The 20,911-nt window shown below is 40.6% G+C and overlaps 1 protein-coding gene across 5 annotated transcripts in view; it reads left to right on the forward strand.

The window, feature by feature from the left end:
- Positions 1-20,911, forward strand: part of LOC131254340 (uncharacterized) — a 158,913-nt gene that overhangs the window by 91,752 nt on the left and 46,250 nt on the right. For all 5 annotated transcript variants that reach the window (XR_009175507.1, XM_058255340.1, XM_058255330.1 and 2 more), the window contains 3 exons: positions 2,981-3,380; positions 3,543-3,685; positions 15,625-15,798. Coding sequence is in view for 4 of the 5 variants with exons in the window: in XM_058255340.1 (XP_058111323.1) it covers positions 2,981-3,380; positions 3,543-3,685; positions 15,625-15,798 (717 nt within the window). In the remaining variant the exon portion in view is untranslated. The remainder of the gene's footprint in view (positions 1-2,980; positions 3,381-3,542; positions 3,686-15,624; positions 15,799-20,911) is intronic.

Below are 20,911 nucleotides of genomic sequence, written 5' to 3' on the forward strand. Positions count from 1 at the left end.
ATTGTGACGTAACAATGTCCTACTGAGATTGAGCCATTACAATGCCCAAGAATTATCGCAAGGGGCCAAATATTTAAGCCAAACTTCTGACAGAGAAACCTCTTCAATAATTGAATTTTCTTGAGATTATGTCTTGCAACAACAATATCGTCAACATGAACAATCACAATGAAGATGCCGACATTTCTTTTGAAAAATAGAGTATGATTTGCACTACTATGTGTAGTGACATTTCAACATTGCTTTGCTGAATGCTTAAACTATGCATGAGGAGATTGTTTGACTCCAAAAAATAGCCTTGCATAATTTGCATATTGTATGCACACCAGTAGATGGAAGAAATCCTATCCACTGAAACTTCTTGTAGGTCACCATGAAGAAAGGCATTTTCAACACCTAACCGATGTAGGGGCAAGAGAAATCAGCAACAAGCAATAGTAGCACATGTGCAGAGATTCAACTTTGCAACAGGGGCAAAGGTTTTATGAAAATCAATGCTATGAGTTTGAGTTAGTCCTTTAGCCACTAAACGGGCTTGATAGCGTGATTTGTCTCCATTGGGTTTTTACTTAACTATAAAGACCCAATAACATCCCACAATTTGCTTACTAGGGGGAACAAAAGGAATTTCCATGATTGATATATTTTTTTTTTAGGGCATGCATTTCATCCAACATAACATTTCTTCACTCACAATGTGAAAGGGCCTGACTTTCGCACACAAATAGGGGAATCAACAGAGAAATAACACAATGCGAAGGTGGAAGGGTGTTGAATGACATGAAATTGGAAATTTGATGAGCAATACACAGGTGTCTCCTTTTGCGTAATGCAATGGGAAGATCACTTGGATCACAGGCTACAATAGATGATGGAGCCAAACCTTATTTTAACACATCCAGTTGAGAAGTGGGATTGAGGGGCAATACAATTTTTGAAAGCCTTGCAACCACTACATGCTCCAACAGTTGCAAACAACCATGTTTCCATGTATGTGGCTAACGTGGTCGGATTGTCAGATGCAGGCGTTAGGCTTGCTTGTCATCTAATCCACACATCAAGTGAACTCAACCTTGATGATAGCATGCCCCAAAGATCAACCTTATCCAATCATTGCGTGGGCCACATCACATCATAGAAAACAATGGACATCCACCCAAAAAACCCCCAAATTCATGGGTGGATGGTTGGATCACGCCCGCTAGACTAGAAGTGTTGGATGCCAGTGCATTTCATTTACAAGCTACCAAACACAACTGATGGATTCCATTTACACTTGATTTGAGTGTAATTATGAAATGGATTTCATTTACCTCCGTTTACAAGTTCCCAATCGAGCCCTAAGCTCAAGAGCCATATGGATGTGAAAAGGGGGAAACTGAATGTTTTCCTTTGTTTGTGCTCCAATGCCCCAGTTTATTTTATTTTATTATTATTTTTTTTGTCAAATGGTCTTCTCCAAGTGTCAATTGATCGGCTAAATTTTTGTCTCAAATGGTTGTGTGGATTGAGAGAATTAGGAGGCTGGAATTTTGGGCGGGCAGCGATGTGCGGTTGAAGGTATTAGAACTTGTGAATGCCTTGTTTCGAAAACCTCATATTTTTTAAAGGCTAGATTCCTGTTTATTTTACTCCATTTTAAAATGGCTGTAGCTATTCAACCGTACACTTGGCATAGTTGTGCGGGTGATTAGGATTGCTTGATAGGTGTGATTCTAGATGTATGCTCTATCCAAAATGGGGCCCACCGTTTGAATGGTCTGGATAGCTACATTAGTGCCACATGTGAGGATGATGAGTCACCACCATTTTGAAATGGGTGCTTAACGGTGTTTTAAATAGCTAATAGCGTTTAGCGTAGCGTTCACCCCTCTAAAGCGTGAGGTGTAAGCTACATAGCACGTAGTGCAAGCTACATGCTACTTCTAGATTTTAATCAAGGCAATTTCATGACATTCTGCACCAAATTAGATTGATTAATAGTGAAATTTAACAAAATTTCATGATGCTTGGTCCAACCAAATGCAGCCTAAAGTAAAAGGAAAGGCAAAAGAAAGAGCAACGAAATTGATTTAATACTGTTATTTATATTATTTTACTAAAAGCATTAAAAAGATTAACTAATTTTTATTGAAAATAGAAAAATGCAACTAATCATTGAAAACATTAATTGATTTTAATATTGTAATGAAAAATAACTTGTAATGTGAGCTACGTAGCATGTAGTGAAGTCTATGTAGTGTGTAACGTAAGCTACACACGACTTAAGCTATTTTCATGAGCTACAAGGCATTAAGGCTAAGCTACATGCTACATAGCGTAGCTATTTAAAGCACACTGCTTAAACTAATACAAAATTAGGTCCCCTCAAAGCTTAAGCTTTTTAAGCTATAAAGCTGAAGTACCTTGTGTTGTACTCTTACCTCTACTTTGCTATACGCTACATAGATTGTAGGCTTGTAGCATTCCTGCCACCTAAACTATCGTATGCTAGGGTGGATATACATTAGGGAAGGTAGCACGAAGGCTACCTATGCTACGCAGCGTGTGCTATTTGAAACACTTATTGAATATGCATTTAGAATTTATTGTGATTTGTATATAAAACATCTGAGCATGTCTAAGCAACACTCAGCTGGGCATGGCACCTGTACCCATATCTTGTCAAATTTGATGTGGGTATCCCAAGAAATCTAAAAGTCCAGGTGTCATGGTCTCTGGTATTATGGATTCATATCAATATTCTTTGACCATCTTGATTAAAACATCACATCAAACTGTAGAGTTTCTTTTTGTTTTGTAATATATTCCCCAGAATATTAACATAGTGCTTTTTATTTATTTGCCTAGCTTTTCAAATATACTTTAGATGATTTAAGATGTGTCCAGTGATCATGATGACTTATAACCTCCATGCCTTGTTGTTCCACTAGTTATAATATCCTGTATGATTTTTTGGTAATGCTTGGATACTTTTCAGGGAGATTGTCACTGGGCAAAGTGGTTGCTCTTATCGAGGATAAAAGGACGTGAATATGATGCATCATTTTCTAATGCTCGGTCAATTATGTCTCACAATGTAGTTCTTGGTAACAATATCAACGTTCCTGAGATTGATGAAATCATACGTATCGTTGATGATATGGCTGAAGGAGGAGGAGAAATGGCAGCTTTAGCCACCTTAATGTATGCCCCTGCCCCCATTCAAAAATGCCTGTGCAGTGGAAGTGTAAATAGGCATTGTAGCTCTTCAGCCCAGTGCACATTGGAAAATCTAAGACCTGGTCTTCAACAGTTCCCCACTCTGTGGCGTACTTTGGTTTCAGCGTGTTTTGGACAGGATGCAGATGGCGCTTCTTTGGCCTTTAATGCAAAGAGGGGTTATTTTCTTCTTTCCACATTCTTCTTTTTCCAGTTTCAGTGCTGTCTCATAGTCGTGCTATTCCAAGTTTTCTTTCGAAGAATTTGCCCTGACCTCTCTTTAAAAAAAATAAAAAAATCTTCCTATTGAACGAATCTGAACAGCATCTTTCATTCTACAGTATTTGGCAAGTCTGCTTTGTCGGACTATTTGAATTGGCGTGATCAGATTTTCTCCTCTACTGGAGGTGACACTTCGTTGATGCAAATGCTCCCATGCTGGTTCTCGAAGGCTATACGAAGATTGGTTCAGATTTTTGTCCAGGTTATTTCTACTTTACTTACCATGTACTTTGTACTTTTTTGTCTTAATTTATGTTATGCAGTTGAGTGGTAAAAAAGAAGTCCAATTTGTTTAATTGAGGAAAATGTATGGATCTGTGTTCTATAATCTTGCGTGTCACAATCTTATCATATTATGGGTGAAAATTTGTAACTTTTTTTAAGGATGACAATTTATTAGTAAAGTGGCAGAGGCTGCAAAGAATACAAAATCAGAAAGAAGAGAAAACTTGCAACCAGACCAATCCTGGCCAGGCATATTACAATCGCATAATTGCTCTACAACTAGAACCCATCCTACAACCAAGGATCTTATTTTAAGGAAAACTCCTATAGAAATCCCAATAACATCCCCAAAAATACATGTTGTTTCTTTCACCCCATAGGGACCAAAGACCCACAAGAAGGGACATTCTCCACACCGCTTGACCTAAAGCTCCCACACCAATACCAACACCATGACATTGCTTAGAGAGGCCTTTGATGGATTTGGGCAACATCCATGCTGCTCCAAACATCTTGAAGAATCTTTCCCATACTTCATTAGAGAATGAGCAATACATGAAAAGGCAATTGATCGATTCCTCACTTTGCAAACAAAGGGGGCACACATTCACAATATATAAACCCATCTTCCTTAAATTATCGATCGTTAAGACCCTATTCCAACTTACCAACCAAGCAAACACTGCCCCATAGGACCATAGGAAGAAGGAATGTGCTTTCTCACTCATGGTCAAAACCTTAGACAACGCATGAAAAAGGGACTTCACTGGCAATTTCCCCGACTTAACCTGATTCTATCACACCGAATTGAACTCCTTCGGGAGAGCCTCTCTCAATAATTGATTCAACAAAAAGGCTACCTACTCTTCAATTTCACCATCTGGAAGATTGAGTCCCTTATAACAATAAAACATCAAGCAACTATGATGTCAGAATCCACCACCACTCAAGCTATGTTTGGATAAAGATCTTGCAGCATCCACTCTCCCAGCTACGCATCCTTCCAAAGCCCAACCCTCAAACCATTCCTCACACCAAACAAACCCCCTCTTTCACCACACCCTTCAACCTCATTATAGCCTTCAACACCCTCCTTTCAAAAGCTACTGGCCCACCACTCCACCCCATATTTCCTCTTAACAACCTCCTTCCAAAAGCTACCCTTTTCTTTAGCAAATCTCCAAATCCATTTCCCCAAAAGCCTGAATTCATGGAATCCAAGCTTCTAACCCCCAATACCTCCCACCTCTTTTGGCCTACAAGCATCCTCCTATTTCATAAGATGAAAGTTCTTTTTCTCCTCTCCCTGCCATAAAAAATCCCTCTAAGCTTTTCAAGCTTGTTAAGCACTCACTTCGGACACTAGAAGATAGATTTAAGAAGTAAAAAAAAAAAAGTTCGATAGTATCACTTGAATCTACATAACAAATCGAAGATGAGACACTTGGAAATCCCCCTTAACCACCTTAAAGCTGCTAAAAAGGCCTTCAAAAACCCCTTGGGACAACATGCGACGTAGCGCTTCCACAACCACAACAAAAAGGAAAGAAGATTATGGATCCCCTTGCTTAAGCTCCCTTGTTGATCTAAAAAATCCTTTCGGGGAGCCATTTAATAGCACTAAAAACTTAGACGATCTCATACATTCTTGAACCCACACTATTTGATTTCCTCTACAGCCAATCCGACTTGATATATAATCTAGAAAAGCCCAATCAACATGGTTGTAGGATTTCTTTAAGTCTAGCTTACACGCCACACCGCACCACTATTATCTGACCGGTGGTGTGAGTTAATAACTTCATGAGCTATCAATGAGCCATCCAGGATTTGTCTACCTTCCACAAAAGCGGCTTGCTTATTGGAGATAATGTGACCCAACATACAACCCTATCCCTTGATGCCAAGACCTTAGCCATATTTTTATACAAAGCCCCTATCAAATTGATGGGCTGATAATCATAAAGGCGATTCGCTCCTTCCTTTTTTGGAATCAACACAATGAAAGATGAACCCAATTCCACTAATGGCTTCCCATTCTCTCTCCAATTCTTGGACTGCAGCCTTCACCTCCTCGGAAACGGTCCTTTCCAACTACTAAGCATCTACTCCTGAGGGCACCTCAAACCCCAAATTGTCTAGCCTTTGCCTTCTAATTTGAGGATCTGATAGAAAATTCTTATAGTGGCCTACAATTGCCTCACAAGCCTCAGTTTTGCCTTCGAATCTAACCCCCTCTTCCACCCCACTTTCAATTCTATTTCCTCGAGCTTAGGCACTAGCTACTACGTGGAAAAATTCAATGTTGTTATCACCCTCCTTCAACCATGTTACCTGCAACCTCTGTTTCCACTTCACCTCGTTCTTTTTCAGCCAATTATAATACTCCCCCCAAAGAACATCCCTATGGCCCCTTCCTAATATCGAGGGTTTGAATTTCTGCCAAAACAGTGTCCAATTCTTGCTCATGATTACGGAAGAACTCCTTCAAAGTTTCTGAAATAGATGAAACCCGACTGACCATGGACATGAAAGGAGGTTCACCATCCCTTATTCATATCTTTGAAGCCCTCTACCGCAACCCATGCTAACTCAAATCTAAAATGTTTGGGCCCTCAGCTCTCCATTTCCATTTCAAGCATAATTGGACCATGGTCTGATACGGGCTTAGGCAGCCCTTGCTAATTGCATAAACGAAAACTATCGATCCAGCTCCCCAATACTAGAAAGCAATCTAGTTTGGACTGAATGGGCTTAACTTGCCCATTTGACTAAGTGAATTTAACTCCCCATCTACCTTTCCATTCCTCCCCACCCATTCAGAAAACTCAACCATACTTTAAGATATCTTCCCCCATGTAGATTTTTCAAACGAAAATTTTGCAATACTGGAATCCCATCCTACACGCTAGGGATATCCCCATCTGGTTCTAAAAGAGTCCAACTCCAGCTACATAGCATTCCTGAGGCTTGGACAATTTGGGCCATAAACAGAAAATGCCCGTTTAAACCCAAAAACCCTATCGTGCAGTTGCAGGTTTAATGACAAATCCCTGACCTAGCTATCTTCCTTCAACGAAAGAGATGAGTTCCATTTTACCAAAATGCCCCCTGCAGTACCCTCTGCATCCTTGGCCAACCATTCTTTCGAGTTGCCTCCCCATATCTCATCCACCATATTCTGCCCCATTGAAGCCACTTTCGTTTCCTGAATAGCCATCATTTGAACCCCATATCTTTTGCAAATGTCCGTGATTTGGACTTGTGTTTTAGAGCAGCCCTGTTTTAGAGCAGCCCATGCCCCTCACATTCGAACCCATAACCTTCACTGGCTCCCCTTTTTACCCCTCCCTTTATCCCCACTAATGTGGGGGCATTTTCACACCGTGCTCAAGTGGGGTGGCCCGTGGGATACAGGGGCACACACGAGTTGGGTGGCCCGCAGAACCCATGGATTTGGGGCCCATGTGAGGCAGAGCCCATGGATTTGAGGCCCACAAGGAGGGTTCGGCCGAGGACCTGACCCATGGATTTGGGGTCTGGACTATGAGATAAAGGGATTAATTCGCCATGCTCTATCAATTTAAGCTTTTAGAGCAAGTGGTTAATTGTCCTACATCACCCACCCTCAAATGATGATACACCACCATTTGAGCCCTTTCAGCTCCCTCAAACCCCTAGGAGATATTGGTTGACCTGCTAATGCAGCCTTCTTTTCTTTCTAAATTCCCCTCTCGAATAGTTTGGAATAGAGTAGCATAGTCATCTTCGCAATCTCCAAATGTAACTCCCAAGAAAAATTATAACATGTTTCCTTTAAAAAAAAAAAAAAAATACTATTCCTAATAGTAGTCGTGATTCTTCTTTTTGTTTATGATCTGTGTTCTATACTCTTGTATTTTGGGAATGACAATTTCTGTTGAGAAATTTCTGGTTAGGTTGTAGATCAATTCCTGTCACATTAAATTCTTCATTGTAAAGAAATGGTGGAGCGCGCGTGTGCACACACACAAGAAGTAGAAGAAGAAAAATATTTGGTAAAGAGGTAGTGCGAAAGCATTGAAACCATCAACGAGCATAGTAAAGTCATTCAAAAACCCACCTTTTCTTTATAAACAACAATTTTAGTTTTATTCAAAGAAGGAAGATCAACAATCACAAAGGAATAACCTGGATCTTTTTTTGCTTTTTCTTTTTTTTTCAAAGGGTAATTCAAAATTTTATTAAAAAGCAATACAAAAGGGATGATGAGAAATCATCTGGCTAATACAAAGATGACAAAACTCTGTAACTTCCCTGGAAAAGCTCCAAAGGGCATCCCTTGAAAACATTAGACACTCTAGACCATTCCACAACTAACCGTCCAACCTTATGGAACAGTTGCTCTAGGGATGCATCCTTGCCATGAAACATTCATTTTCTTCCTCTCTAGCCAAGCGAACTACCACATTGGGAAAAGATCCCCAACTTTTTAAGGCATCACCCAAAAGAGAACCATTATGTAGGATATCCATTAGCCATGTAAAGGCCACCACTTGAGACGAACCCGGATATTTTCAACTATGATGAATAGGATCCTCATATTACAACTCGGATGAGCACTATGTAGAAAGAATTAATCATGAAGGCCCTGACTTGCTTGTGTTCCAAACGCATCCATCCCATTCCACACCTAATATCCTTTGATTTTCAACCCAACCATCAAACTAGCAAATTCATTCGTCTTCACCCAACGTGCACTTGCACACACACATTGTCGAATGGGACGTCCCCACACCATCTATTCTCATAAAAGATCCGTCACCTAGAACAACTGATACGCGTTCTATGAGAGAATTAGTCACCCAAAGGATCACCTTCCGCAACCGTGAAGCCTTGTAAGTAGACAATGAGGTGGTGAACACTATCCACTCCTCACTATACTTGACAGATATGACCCTATTCCCAAGGCTTTTTCTTTCTACCCTGAATCTCCACAACCACTTGGCAAGGAGAGAGATTGAATTATTAGAGTGATCTTATGCCAAGGTCCTTGATAGAGTGGAATGGCAGAAATAGATTCATGTAGCCGATTCCAATTACTTAGGATATAAATGATGACGAAGCGATCTTATACTAATGCACCTCATCTCCTTAAGTTTACATACATCTTCTCCATTTCACTAGATTGAATTCTCTTCTTCTTCTTTTTTTTCCTTGCCCATGCAGAGAATCTCTTTGAATTTTTACTACCCTCTTGATAACACTTAAGGGAAAATGGATAGGGCCATGAATAGAGATGTATATTAAATGAAGTAGCCTTAGTTAGCTTGATGCAGACCCTAAATGATAACAATTCACTTATCCATATTAAGAATTTATGTTGCATTCTTTCCAAAATTGCATCCCAAAGGTGCTTTGCTGTTTTCCCGATGCATAACAAAAGGACAAGATATGACAATAGGAACTTGCGATTCCTACATTGAAGGTATTACCATGCTTTCACTTCTGTATCAGTGAGAGTGATACCTAAATGTCACTTTTTTGAATGTTGAATTTTTGAATTGAAACCACCTCGAAACATCGAATAATCTTATGCAAATTATCCACTTGAGCTTGAGTTGCCCCATAAAAGAGCAAGGTGTCATCAGTGAATTGAAGCTGAAAAATAGCATCAGCATCCTAAATTGCATATCCTTAGATTAGTCCTTTATTTCTTGACTTCAAAAACATCTTGTTGAGAACCTCTGCCACCATTATAAAGAGAAACGGGGAACGAGGGTCGTCTTGTTGAAGGCGACGTGAGCTTTTAAAGAACCCTTTTGGCGAGCCATTCACAAGAACTGAAAAGCATGCTGGGGTCTTGCATTCCAATATTTGCCTTTGCTATTTAATACAAAAAATCCTAGTCTATTTAACATATTGCCAACGAATTTTCAATCCACATCATATGCTTTCTCCATATATAATTTACAAATGATCTTGGTGATTCTTGCCCTATGTCTAGAATCAATGCATTCATGAGCCGCTAATGCACTATTGTGGATTTGGCTCTCACACAAGAATGCCCCTTGAGACTTAGATATCATTGAACCCACAACTCTTAAGAATCTTGTAGCCAGAAATTTCATTAATACTTAATATAGATTATTGATCAAACTTACTAGATGAAAATCAACCAAACTCTCGAATCCCTCTTTCTTGGTAACAAATTGATGTTCTGACCTAAAGAGCTTGTGTGTCCTGTTGGGAAATTTCCTACTGTGTGCATTAGTTTCTCTTCCGACTTCACAAATCGCTTTCCAAATCTCTGACCCTTCATACTTATGGGGCGATTCTATTGAACCATCCGCCCATGCATTTGTCATATTTCATTGCATTGATACTTCTCCACATTGCCTTCGACTCATCTTTGAGTCCACCACTTCCGAAGATGTGCCTAGTTCATTTCTTCAACACTATCTCTCTTGTATTGTTTCACATATTCCCATTGCACGAAATGAAATTTATGTCCTACTGCTTTCCCCTCCCAAATGAAATCTCTTTGCAGCTTCTCAACTCTTTTGGCCACCCACCACAACATTTGAAGAGAGAGTGGTAATAGACTAGGAGTCTTAGTTTCTTCATCATTGTCATCGTCATCATTGTCGTTATCATTATCATCCAAGCCTTGTCCCAAGAAATTGAGGTCGGCCGCGTGAATCTCATTCCACCATTCAGTCTCAAAACATGAATCCTATTCCACCATTCCACTCTACCACTGGGAGTCTTAGTTTATTTCCTTTGAAAAAAGGAGAAGAAACAGATAAAAAATAAATAAATAAATAAATAAAAGAGGTAATAGACTGGAAGATTGGATACAGAAAGTAGGGTGGCAATGGGCTAAGGTTTGCTTTGGCTTGGCCCAATCCCTTTAGCCCCACCCTTACTCTAGCTAGAAAGTCCTTGGCATGGCCCTTGCCTTATAGGGTTGGACTAGGCAGGGTAAGCCTTGTAAGTAAAAGAGAGTGATATGATCAAAGGTCAAATGGTTCAAATCTAATCAACTTTTTGCCGTATCCCCTTCAACTGTGATGAATCCATTCATATTTGTTTCGATGATAAAAACAAACCTTCAATCCAAAAGTGCTTTTAAGCTACATATTTATGTTGAATGGGACCATTCAAAAGTATCTTCATGTTGTCCTTTTATTTTGCCAATTACCTGCTTGATGATTTGGTAGGCCATTCATCAATGACCCTAGCTCGGCCTACCAGGACACCAAGACTTTTAGCCCAGGCTTGGTCCTCGGGCCAAGTTTAGGGGGCCATGCCCTCGCCCTACAAGGCCAAACATCCTAGCCCATTGCCACCCCTAAATGATAGTGAATGCAATAAATTACTTAGGAAGCAATTCATCCCAAACAAGATCTATTCTCCTCATCCATCTATTTTTTTTTCCAGGTAAATATCACTTAATTGAATAGGGTTTTTCTATTGGTATTGATAAACAAGAATCCTTGAATGTCACATGATTGGACTCAATTCTCTTGCACATTCGTAGGTCTAGGAACACCACATAAGAATAAACAATGATTTGGAGGGTGGCATCTGGGGACTAATTGACCCGTCAACTAGTGAATACTGAAGAAATTTTCCTTGTACTTTGCATTGAGTTATCTACCATTGTTTTGACATTTTATGGGGTGAGTTCACATGTCCTCAACTAGAAGGAAATGTAATGATTTGAGTGGAGCAAGGTTCCCTTGGTAATCCCTGTGCATATCCTCTCAGCCCTTAACGTCCCGACTAAGGCCTAACAATAGATTGAAAAGATGCTAGCTTCATTCTTTTGGGGAATCTCAGAAATTGGTAACTTCCGGCACTGGGTTAGATGGAGTGAACTATGCTATCCATTTAGCGAAGGCGGGCTAGGCATTAGAAGATTCATGGATATCATGAAAGCTTTCCGTTGCAAAATGGCATGGAGGCTACTTGAAGGGAAATCTCTATGGGCCAAGCTATTCAATGCAAAGTACCCTTCTAAATTCATCAATGGCAGAAGCCTAACCAACTTTGGAGGTTCGAGCATATGGATTCAAGTTAGAAGCATGCTCATTTTCTGCATTCTCAACTCGAGATGGATGATTGGAGAAGGAAATGTTAATTTCTGGACTCATAATTGGACAGGTAAGGGGCTTCTGATTGGAGCTACTCTCACCCCCATTCTAGGCCCTTCCAAAGATGCCTTGGTTAAGGACTTTTGGAGTCCCTCTGGAGGATGGAACCTTTCGTCCGTTGAATCCATTCTCCCTGCTGCCTCAACCAGATTAATTAAAGATAGCGGCATCATCCTCTCCGACAGACGAGACAAACTTATTTGGAACCTATCGCCTTCAGGGAAGTTTTCTTCAAAATCTGTTTGGAACGCCCTGTCCCATTCAGCCCTGGACCCCCTGGGCCTGGAACAAGCTTCTTCCTCCTAAGATCGGCATATTTCTTTTGAAAGTTATGCATAGAGCGATCCCGGTAGATGCAGTGGTTCAGAACATTGGTATCAACTTGGCGTCAAGATGCGAATGTTGTATGAACCCCAACCCATCTCATGAAGCGTTTGCCGCTAGCAGCCATTAGCCACGATCAGCCCCTTCACCAACTCCTCGCGGTCAGGCCAATGCCACAACTTCTAGCCCCATTCCTTTCCAAGCTGAAGTACATCTCCTCAGTCCCAGCCCTTCCTCTCAGCCTGCCCAATTCCCTCTTTTCAACCAAGACACAACAACTCCATTTTCTTTCCCATCTCCCTCAAACCATCAAAATTTAGTCACCTCAGCTCCTCTTCCTATGGCCAACATCCAACAGATCAGATCATCCCATATCAGCGACATTGCCCCCCCCCCCCCCCCCAGCATTGAAAACCTCGACCACCTTCTCTCCAATGGCCTGAAGTTTCCCAAGTTTGGTACTTCTTCGCCCAACTATTCGAGATCCACTTCCCCCAAGGGCAAACCATTTCACTCTAAATATAGCAGTGGACGATGGCTGCTAGAAAATCCTCCTCTTGGAAGCTTCTTTGCGGCTTCATTCCCCCTCTTATTATATGGGAACTATGGCTTGGCAGAAACACAGCCAGATTCGACGGTTGGCCCTTTTCAACAGCCTCTACGATCGCCAAAGTTTTTAAGTGGATCGGAGAATTACTTTCTCATTTGCCTCACTTAAATATCTCCTCTGCTCAAGGGATGCACCTCAACCAATATTTGGGTATGGTCCGTATGGATTTGAATTATCCATTTATCTCTGGTAAGATTCAAATTATTTCTTGGCATAAACCCCCATCTGGATGAGTTAAGCTGAATGTGGACGGTTCCGCTAGGGTCAACCCGGGTGAGGGGGGTGGAGGCGGAATATGCAGAGATCACCTTGGCAACTTCATCTTTGCCTTCCATAACAGATATGGTTCAGTTTCCAACATAGTTGTTGAGGTCCATGTGCTGGTTGATGGCTTGAATCTTTGCAGAGATAGAGGCTTGAATCAAATCATAGATGAGACAGACTCCCGAGTGATTTTCAATGTCGTGATCAATCCTAACAGATACTCTCCTTGGAAGATTTGGTACTTCTTGGGATCAATTCAGCAGCTAACCCAGGCCCTTAACATCAGCTTCGCCCACACGTTTAGAGAAGGAAACTCGATGGCCGACGGCCTCGCAAAATTGGCTAGCATGGGTGCTCCGAACTCCTTCCTTGAGCCGAGTGACCTTCCGAGGCCCATTAGAGGCTCGATGCTTCTTGAAAGATCTGGCCTTGGCCAGATTAGGCTCTCCAGGCCCAAATCCGAGATTGGCTGACCCTGTTTCTCTGCAGAACCTGCCTTCGCGTCGCACTGGGGGCAGACTCTACCAATTTCGTGCCCCTGAGTAGCTCTACTCTCCATCTGGGAGGCTCTTTTCAGCTCTGCTTAGAAGCTTTGTCAGCTAGTGCCATTTACAGCAACCGATTCCATTTTTTGCTTTCTTTTCTCTGTAGATTTTTTTTTTCTTTCCTTCCTCTTTCCATATGATAGGTGTGGCCTGTCACCCTATGGGGCCTGCCAGAATCTCCAATTGTACATTTTCCTCTCTTCAATACATAGCAGGTGGATCCCACCCTTATTTTATTTTTATTTTTTTTAAAGGTTCTCTTGGTAATCCAGAAGACACATTCAAAGAAAGATATTGATTACCAAGACATTTTCATTCTCATAAGAAAATTTGACTTTCATTTTTTTTTTTCTTGAATGGTAAAGATTTCATTGATAATAGGTCGATCTGGCCAAAGAATTACAAACCAGCCCAAGAATTAGAGGGTAGAGAGCAACCCCCACCCCTCCACAAGTGATCACAACCCAATCCATTACATCCCTCTTTCCCTGCCTAAAAACCTCCCCCACTACAATTGTGAAAACACCGATTACTTTGCTCCCCCAGATAGCACACAAACCAACCAATAACGCCACCCTCCATACGTTCTTCTCTCTCTTCCTAACACACCCCCATGCTAAGAAAGGAAGAAACCTTCAATCAATTCCGGCATCACCAAAGAAATACCAAAAGTCCCCAGAAACCTTTACCATAGCTCCCTAGAATAGGGGCAATGAATGAAAAGATGCTCAACAGTCTCCTTGTTGCGCAGACAGAAGACAAGCGATGATGATTTTCATCTTCCTCTTGTGAAGGTTGTCAACTGCAAGCACTTTCTTCCATCCAACCAGCCAAACCAACCAATAAAGCCACCCTCCATACCTTCTTCCCTCTCTTCCCAACACACCCCCATGCCAAGAAAGGAACAAACCTTCAATCGATTCCAACATCACCCCAAACGCACCAAAGTCTCCAAAAACTTTTACCACAGCTCCCTAGAATAAGGGTAATGGATGAAAAAATGCTCAGCAGTCTCCTCGTTCTGCAAACAGAGAAGACAAGTGTTGATGATTAGCACTTTCGTCTTGTTAAGGTTGTCAACTGCAAGCACTTTCTTCCATCCAACCAGCCAAGCCAACACAACAACCTTGGAAGGGGCCCCATAAGACCACAGAAGACATTTGTGCATCTTATTCTTACCCCTCCTTGATAAGTGCCGGCTCAGTACCTGTTGAAGGAACTCACTGAGAACTTCCCTGACCTCGTCTCCTTAGTCCAAAGCAGTGAATCCTCGATAGCCAGCAAAGGCTGAATACCGGTAAGCCACTTCAACAGAGAAATAAACTTGGTTTCCTCTTCCTCCAACAGGTTTCTCTGGCATGGAGGGTCCAGACGGCCTCATTACCCAAGACTGAATAGCAATGGGCCACTGGGACTTCCATGATTGCTGATAAGCCAGCTAGCCTCAGAAAGTCCTCTCCAAGAGTTCTATTCCCCAAGTAAACTTCCATTTGTATCTGTAGACTTGTTTCTCTGGTGCTAGATCTTCACATTCCAATTACTCAGTATAATCTTTTGTATCAAACATATAGATGCTTAACTAAGGTGCCTACTTCTTGTTGATTACATGTTGCCAACTTTCAGAAAAGTGAATGTTGCTTGCTGTTAGGCAGTAGCATATCTTCTTCAATCATGCACCACGTCACTAGACTTACTACTGCAGTAATATCCAATCAATCATCGCAGCTGAATATTATCTGGGATAATGACAGATCAGGTTTTCAATTATGGAATAAATCACTATCTCATGTGGACCACAATTGCAAAGATTCTTTTCTCCAGTTGCGAGTAACATGACCAATTGTGGAATGGCTTGTTTTCTTTAACAGTAACATTATTCATCATAGTCTTGTATAAACAAGGACTTTCTCCATCAGTATTCAATGGTGACTTGTTTGTAGCCATTTCCATAGTCCATCTTCACCTATGGTAATGATAACTTGCACCCAAGTTTTTTTTTTTTTTCCACAGGGCCTAATTCTATCTGTGCTTATAGGGCCCCCTTGGATGGCAATCTTTAGGAGGTGTCACACACACAGGAGAATCATTTATGCACAGAAACAGTTATGCTGATTCAATAGCAAATGAAAATGCTGAAATCCGTGCCATATCTTGGGAAGCAGCTATCCAGAAAAACATTGAAGAGGAACTATATGCTTCTTCATTTGAGGTAAGTTGTTTATGCTTCTTTGAGGAAAACTCAAAATTTTCAGCATCTTTGCTTAACATATGGATGATACTCAGTGATAAACTATTGCTTGTTATCTTTCGTAATGAGAGAATGATTGTCTGTGTTACATACTCATAAATTCATTCAAGTCTTACTGTTTTTCTTAGGAATTGATTTTGTGGAGTCTCAGTTTCAACTTTCAAGTTACTAGAAGTATTCTCACAAATCAAATGATAATTCTTATACACTGATGTTTTATTGGAATTTGGTGCTGGAATTCGAGGCATAGCAAAGAGTTTCAACCCCATGATATAGATATTCTGGGTTGAAAGAAATGGGAGCCTCATTTTACTTTGGTCCTTAAGAAAGGAGCCAGGAGTTTGAAAGACTTTAGGCTAATCAATCCAATTGGTGGATCGTGCAAAATCCTGGGGAAAAAAAAAAACATTGCCTCTAGGTTGAGAAAGGTTCTGGGAGGTGTGATCTTAAGCTCACATGGAGCATTTGTTCTCACAAGGCAGATTCAAGATGGGCTCTCATTGCACATGAATGCATTTGTTCTCATTACATGAAGTAATATGCAGGGAATTATGTATTAGTTTGAAATGGGAAAGATAGAGAATCATATTGATTTGAACTTCCTGAATTACATGTAACAGCCCCTTGGATTTGGAGTAAGATGGAAGAAATGCATGCAAGTGTGTTTGGGATGCATAGGTCATGTTTTAATCAATGATTCCCCCACAGGATCTTTAGGGGGTCCAAAGCATTGCAGCAAGGGGGGGAAGGGCAATCTAGATATTTTCATATTCATGTTTGTCAAATCACCAGTTGCTCTAAAAGCTCGAGCTGTCAGACGATGGTGTATCACTGTATATCAAGGGACTTTAACACTCACCTGCACATACTGGTTGGAACTCCACACAGGAACATACTAGGCAAGGGTGGAGGGACACTCACAACTCACACCCAGGTGGAGGGATACTCACAACTCACACCATAAACGGCCCCCTGTGGGAGAATATATTAGGGAGGCATATTCGCTGCTCCTAGGATTTGAATACTTGACCATCCACTCTGATACCATGTCAAATCACCAGTTGCTCTAAAAGCTCGAGCAAGTGGTTATTTGACAATGTTATCATAGAGTGTAAGGAGGTTGGGCTGCCCTTAGAAAAGTGATCAGATTAAGCAGCTTTTCAAATTTGGCTGCCGCCTTTGTTAATAAAATGTTCCAATGTTCAAAAAGAAAAGAAAAAAGAAAAGAAAAGAAAAAGAGCAGCTTTTCAAAAGCCAAAAGCCTCAGCTTATGTCTTTTCAGGAGACAGAAATTCAGGCTATGGGTATTCAGATCATCATATCCATAGGGGGAAAGAAATAAATGTATTGGGTTGCACTTATTGCTATCAGGACAGCTACGGAGATCATGGTTAAAGGAACAGACATTCATGGATTTAGGGATACTGGTGTGCAGGATCCATTTTACTGTTTGGGTCCTGGGATATGTAAGCAATGGTTTTAGATGGGGCTTTTTTTTTTTTTTTACAGCAATTTATGGGCCTATATTTTGGTTAGGGCTGTTCTTTTGGGACAAAACTTAGCATGAAGAATAAATGGAGAGAACCATGGTGCTTGGGAGGTGATTTTGTTTATGAAGGTTCTTTTGGGAAGATGAATGGGGCAGAGCGTTTAGAAGAAGCATGGAGTTCTCGGAGTGGGTAGACAAGCATGAGTTGATTGATCTTCTGATGGGGGGAATCAAATTTTCCTGGTCAAATAACTAAGAAAGGCCAGTAATAACCAGGCTTGATAGATTTCTTGGCTTGGCTGACTACGAAGAGAGGTTTCCAGGAATTCCACTGAGGTTTTTGGCTCTTCCTTTTTGAGATTATTGTCCCACTATCTTGGGATCTTGCAAAGAAATGAGGGCTCATTTCCATTTTAGTTTGCGCTAACGTGGTTCGAAAATGTTAAGTAAAAAATCAAAGAGTGGTGGAAATCTTTCTTTTTGGTGGTTACTGCATAGGCCAATGATGTAACTAAAGTTACGTAAAGCGTTGTTAAAAAAGTGGAAAAAGGATCATTTCAGGACTTGGAGGAGTTCAAAGCTAAAATCCTCTTGATAAGGAGGTCATCTCACTTATCTTGGGGGATGAAAGGAATACTTGGAATCTGTTAAAGCTCGAATTCAAAAGAAGGTCAAAGAGGAGGATATTATGTCACAACAAAGATAAGAGGCTGTCTATTTAAGGGGTTAAAATTTTGGAACCTTTCATATTATTGCTGGTGCAAGGAGAAGATGCAACTGCGCCTACGGTGTTCTGGTTGATGGGAAAAGAGTTGAGGAAAAGTCAAAGCTTGTGACTTTATGAATGCTTATTCGTACCTGTTAATTTGGGAGGGCTGAGAATGTCCAAGTCTCATTGTTGGGCCGTAGTCATTATATGCATCATTGGGCCCAACTTGTTTTGAGCCTCGAACATGAAGAAGTTGTTGGACCAATTGGAGATAGTTTGAATTGATTTGTTAAACTTGCCTATTTGGGCCTGGTGGATCTGTTTTGCTGCTTGGGCCTGTTTGGCGGGTTTGTGTTTGTGGTTGTTGTTGGAACTGATTTGCTTGTCTAGTGGACTCGATTCACATATACCCTGTTAGCCCAGTTTGTTGTGGGCTTGCCATCATTTTCTTATTTTATTTTTTTTGTGATGTTGGGACATTATTATCATTGCTAGACAGTTTGGATTGGGATGTTGTGGCCCACCTCATTACCTTATTGACTAGATCGTTTCTTGCTGTGTGACAAGGGCTCGTCTCTTCTCCACCACCTCTTTTGACGCCGTAGTAGCTTCATTACATCAGGCCCTCCTTTGTTAGCATGTGTGATGCGACTAGTTTTTATAAAGTACAGTTGACCCGACTAATTTATGTACCGAATAGTTGGCCAAGACTTGTGTTTGAAGTAGGTGTTTGTCCCAACCTTCTCTACTTCAAGTTTGCTTGGACTCGTTGTTTATATTGGACGGTTGGTCCATTTTTATTTGTGCTAGACAATGTTGTCAAAACCCGATTTATGATTTACAATATACGATTTTAATCGAATCTTAAGCAAAACTATTTGAATCCCAACCTTGAATTCCTTTTTATATGTATCCTACGATTCTACGATTTGAATCCTACGATTTACTATTTGAATCATACTTGTTCTCTTCTATTTTAAGCTTCACTTGGCTTTCATTTTATGTTTTTAAATTAGTGGGGGCTTCAAAAATCATTTAGAAAAGGTAAATTATTTTATTTGTTCTTTATAAGAGATTAAATGATATATATTCTCTTCAACATTAAATCATGAAGTTTTTTTGTGATTTCTTACTTCTTTACTGGTTAAAACCAGTGTTCGTAATATCAATACTATCGGCCGATATTATCGTTATTGCTGGCCAGCGAAACGAAACCTGTTGTAAACCCCTCGGAAATTAAAAAATATATATAGATTTCCATGTATCGTGCGATATATCGCACCATATCGCACAATTTTTTGCGATGTCACCAAAAAAATCGAAAAAAGAAAATAGGGAAAATCATTCAATCCAGAGGATTTCGGTACCTATAGAAGAACATTGCGTGATCGGAAGCAGAATTTGGTGGGCCACTCGATCGATCCATAGCGGTGCGTCGTAAGCTCAACGAAATCTCGATTTCCCTTGATTTTCTTCGAATAAATGCTCCATTTACATTGTATATGAGATTTCGACAAGAAATCTGCGAAAGCCCTAGAGATTTGGGTTTAATCGAGAGATTTCCCTTGATTTTAGGGATTTTTTCGAGAGATTTTCCGAAACCTTCTCTATTTGCAGGTTTTCGAAAATTGGCTTTTAAATCGTTTTACCAACGCGGGTGTGTCGCACTAGCTGAAGACGGACGATCGTATCACGGGCTCTGTGGGGTCCATCTTGATGTATATGTTTTATCCAATCCATCCATTCATTATGGAAGATCATTTTAGGGCATGAGTCCAAAAAATAGGAATTTTTAAGGCTAAAATGGACCACACCACAAGAAGCAATGGAGATGAACGCTGACCATTGGTAACTTTTTGATAAGGTTAGAAGTTTTGGATCAAGCTGATATTCAATTTTTACCTTCATTCTGGTCCATGTGACCTTATGAACAGCTTGGATGGCCAAATAACCATTACGATGGGCCCTACCACGTTTTGAACAGGTTGGATGGCAAATAACTTAATCACCACTATTTAATGTGGTGTGGTCTACTAGAGCCTTCAATCTGCCTCTTTTTTCAGATCATGCACCAAAATGATCTGTCAAAATGGATGGACGGCATGGATAAAACATACTTAATATGGCGGGCCCCATACAGTTCTTGATTGGTCCATCCGTCTCTTACTATGCACGGGGGAGGGAGCGGATTAGTTGTTTCTGGATAAGAGTTTAGTGGGTGTTAACCTTATTGTGTGGTGCCCACCTTGATGATTTTTATCCATATCCACAACGTCCATCTATTTTATTAGCTCATTTAAGGACGTTATCCCAAAATTTATGCAGATCCAAATCTCTAGTGGACCACACCACTGGAAAAGGTGGTAAATAACTATTAAAAGCTTTTTGTAGGCCACAAGTTTTGGATGAAGCTAATATTTGTATTTTTCCTTCATTCATTTCTGCTTGAACTTATCAACGAGTTAGATGGAAAATAAACATTATGGATATGCTTGAAGTGGGCCTTGGGAAGTTTTTAATGGTGAATATTCAATCATCGCTGTTTCTTGTGGTGCTGTCCACCTAAGATTTGGACATGCTTAATTTTTAGCAACTTGTCCTAAAATATTCTGGAAAAACGAATGGACAGAGTGGATATACTAAATGTCATCAAGGTGGGCCCTATGGTAAGAGTAACACCCAAAGAATTGTTACCCAGATAACACCTAATCCGCGTCCGATCCCAACTTGGGTGAGTCTCCAAAACCAGCAATGTGTGTGGGACCACTGACCATAAGGCCCACCTCGATGTATGAATTATATATCCCCGCTGTGCATATGTTTTTTTAGCTTATTTTATGCCATGGTACCAAAAATGAATAAGATAAAAGTTTAAG

The sequence above is a fragment of the Magnolia sinica genome, chromosome 1 (genome assembly GCF_029962835.1).
Source record: "Magnolia sinica isolate HGM2019 chromosome 1, MsV1, whole genome shotgun sequence".
NCBI classification, from domain to species: domain Eukaryota; kingdom Viridiplantae; phylum Streptophyta; class Magnoliopsida; order Magnoliales; family Magnoliaceae; genus Magnolia; species Magnolia sinica.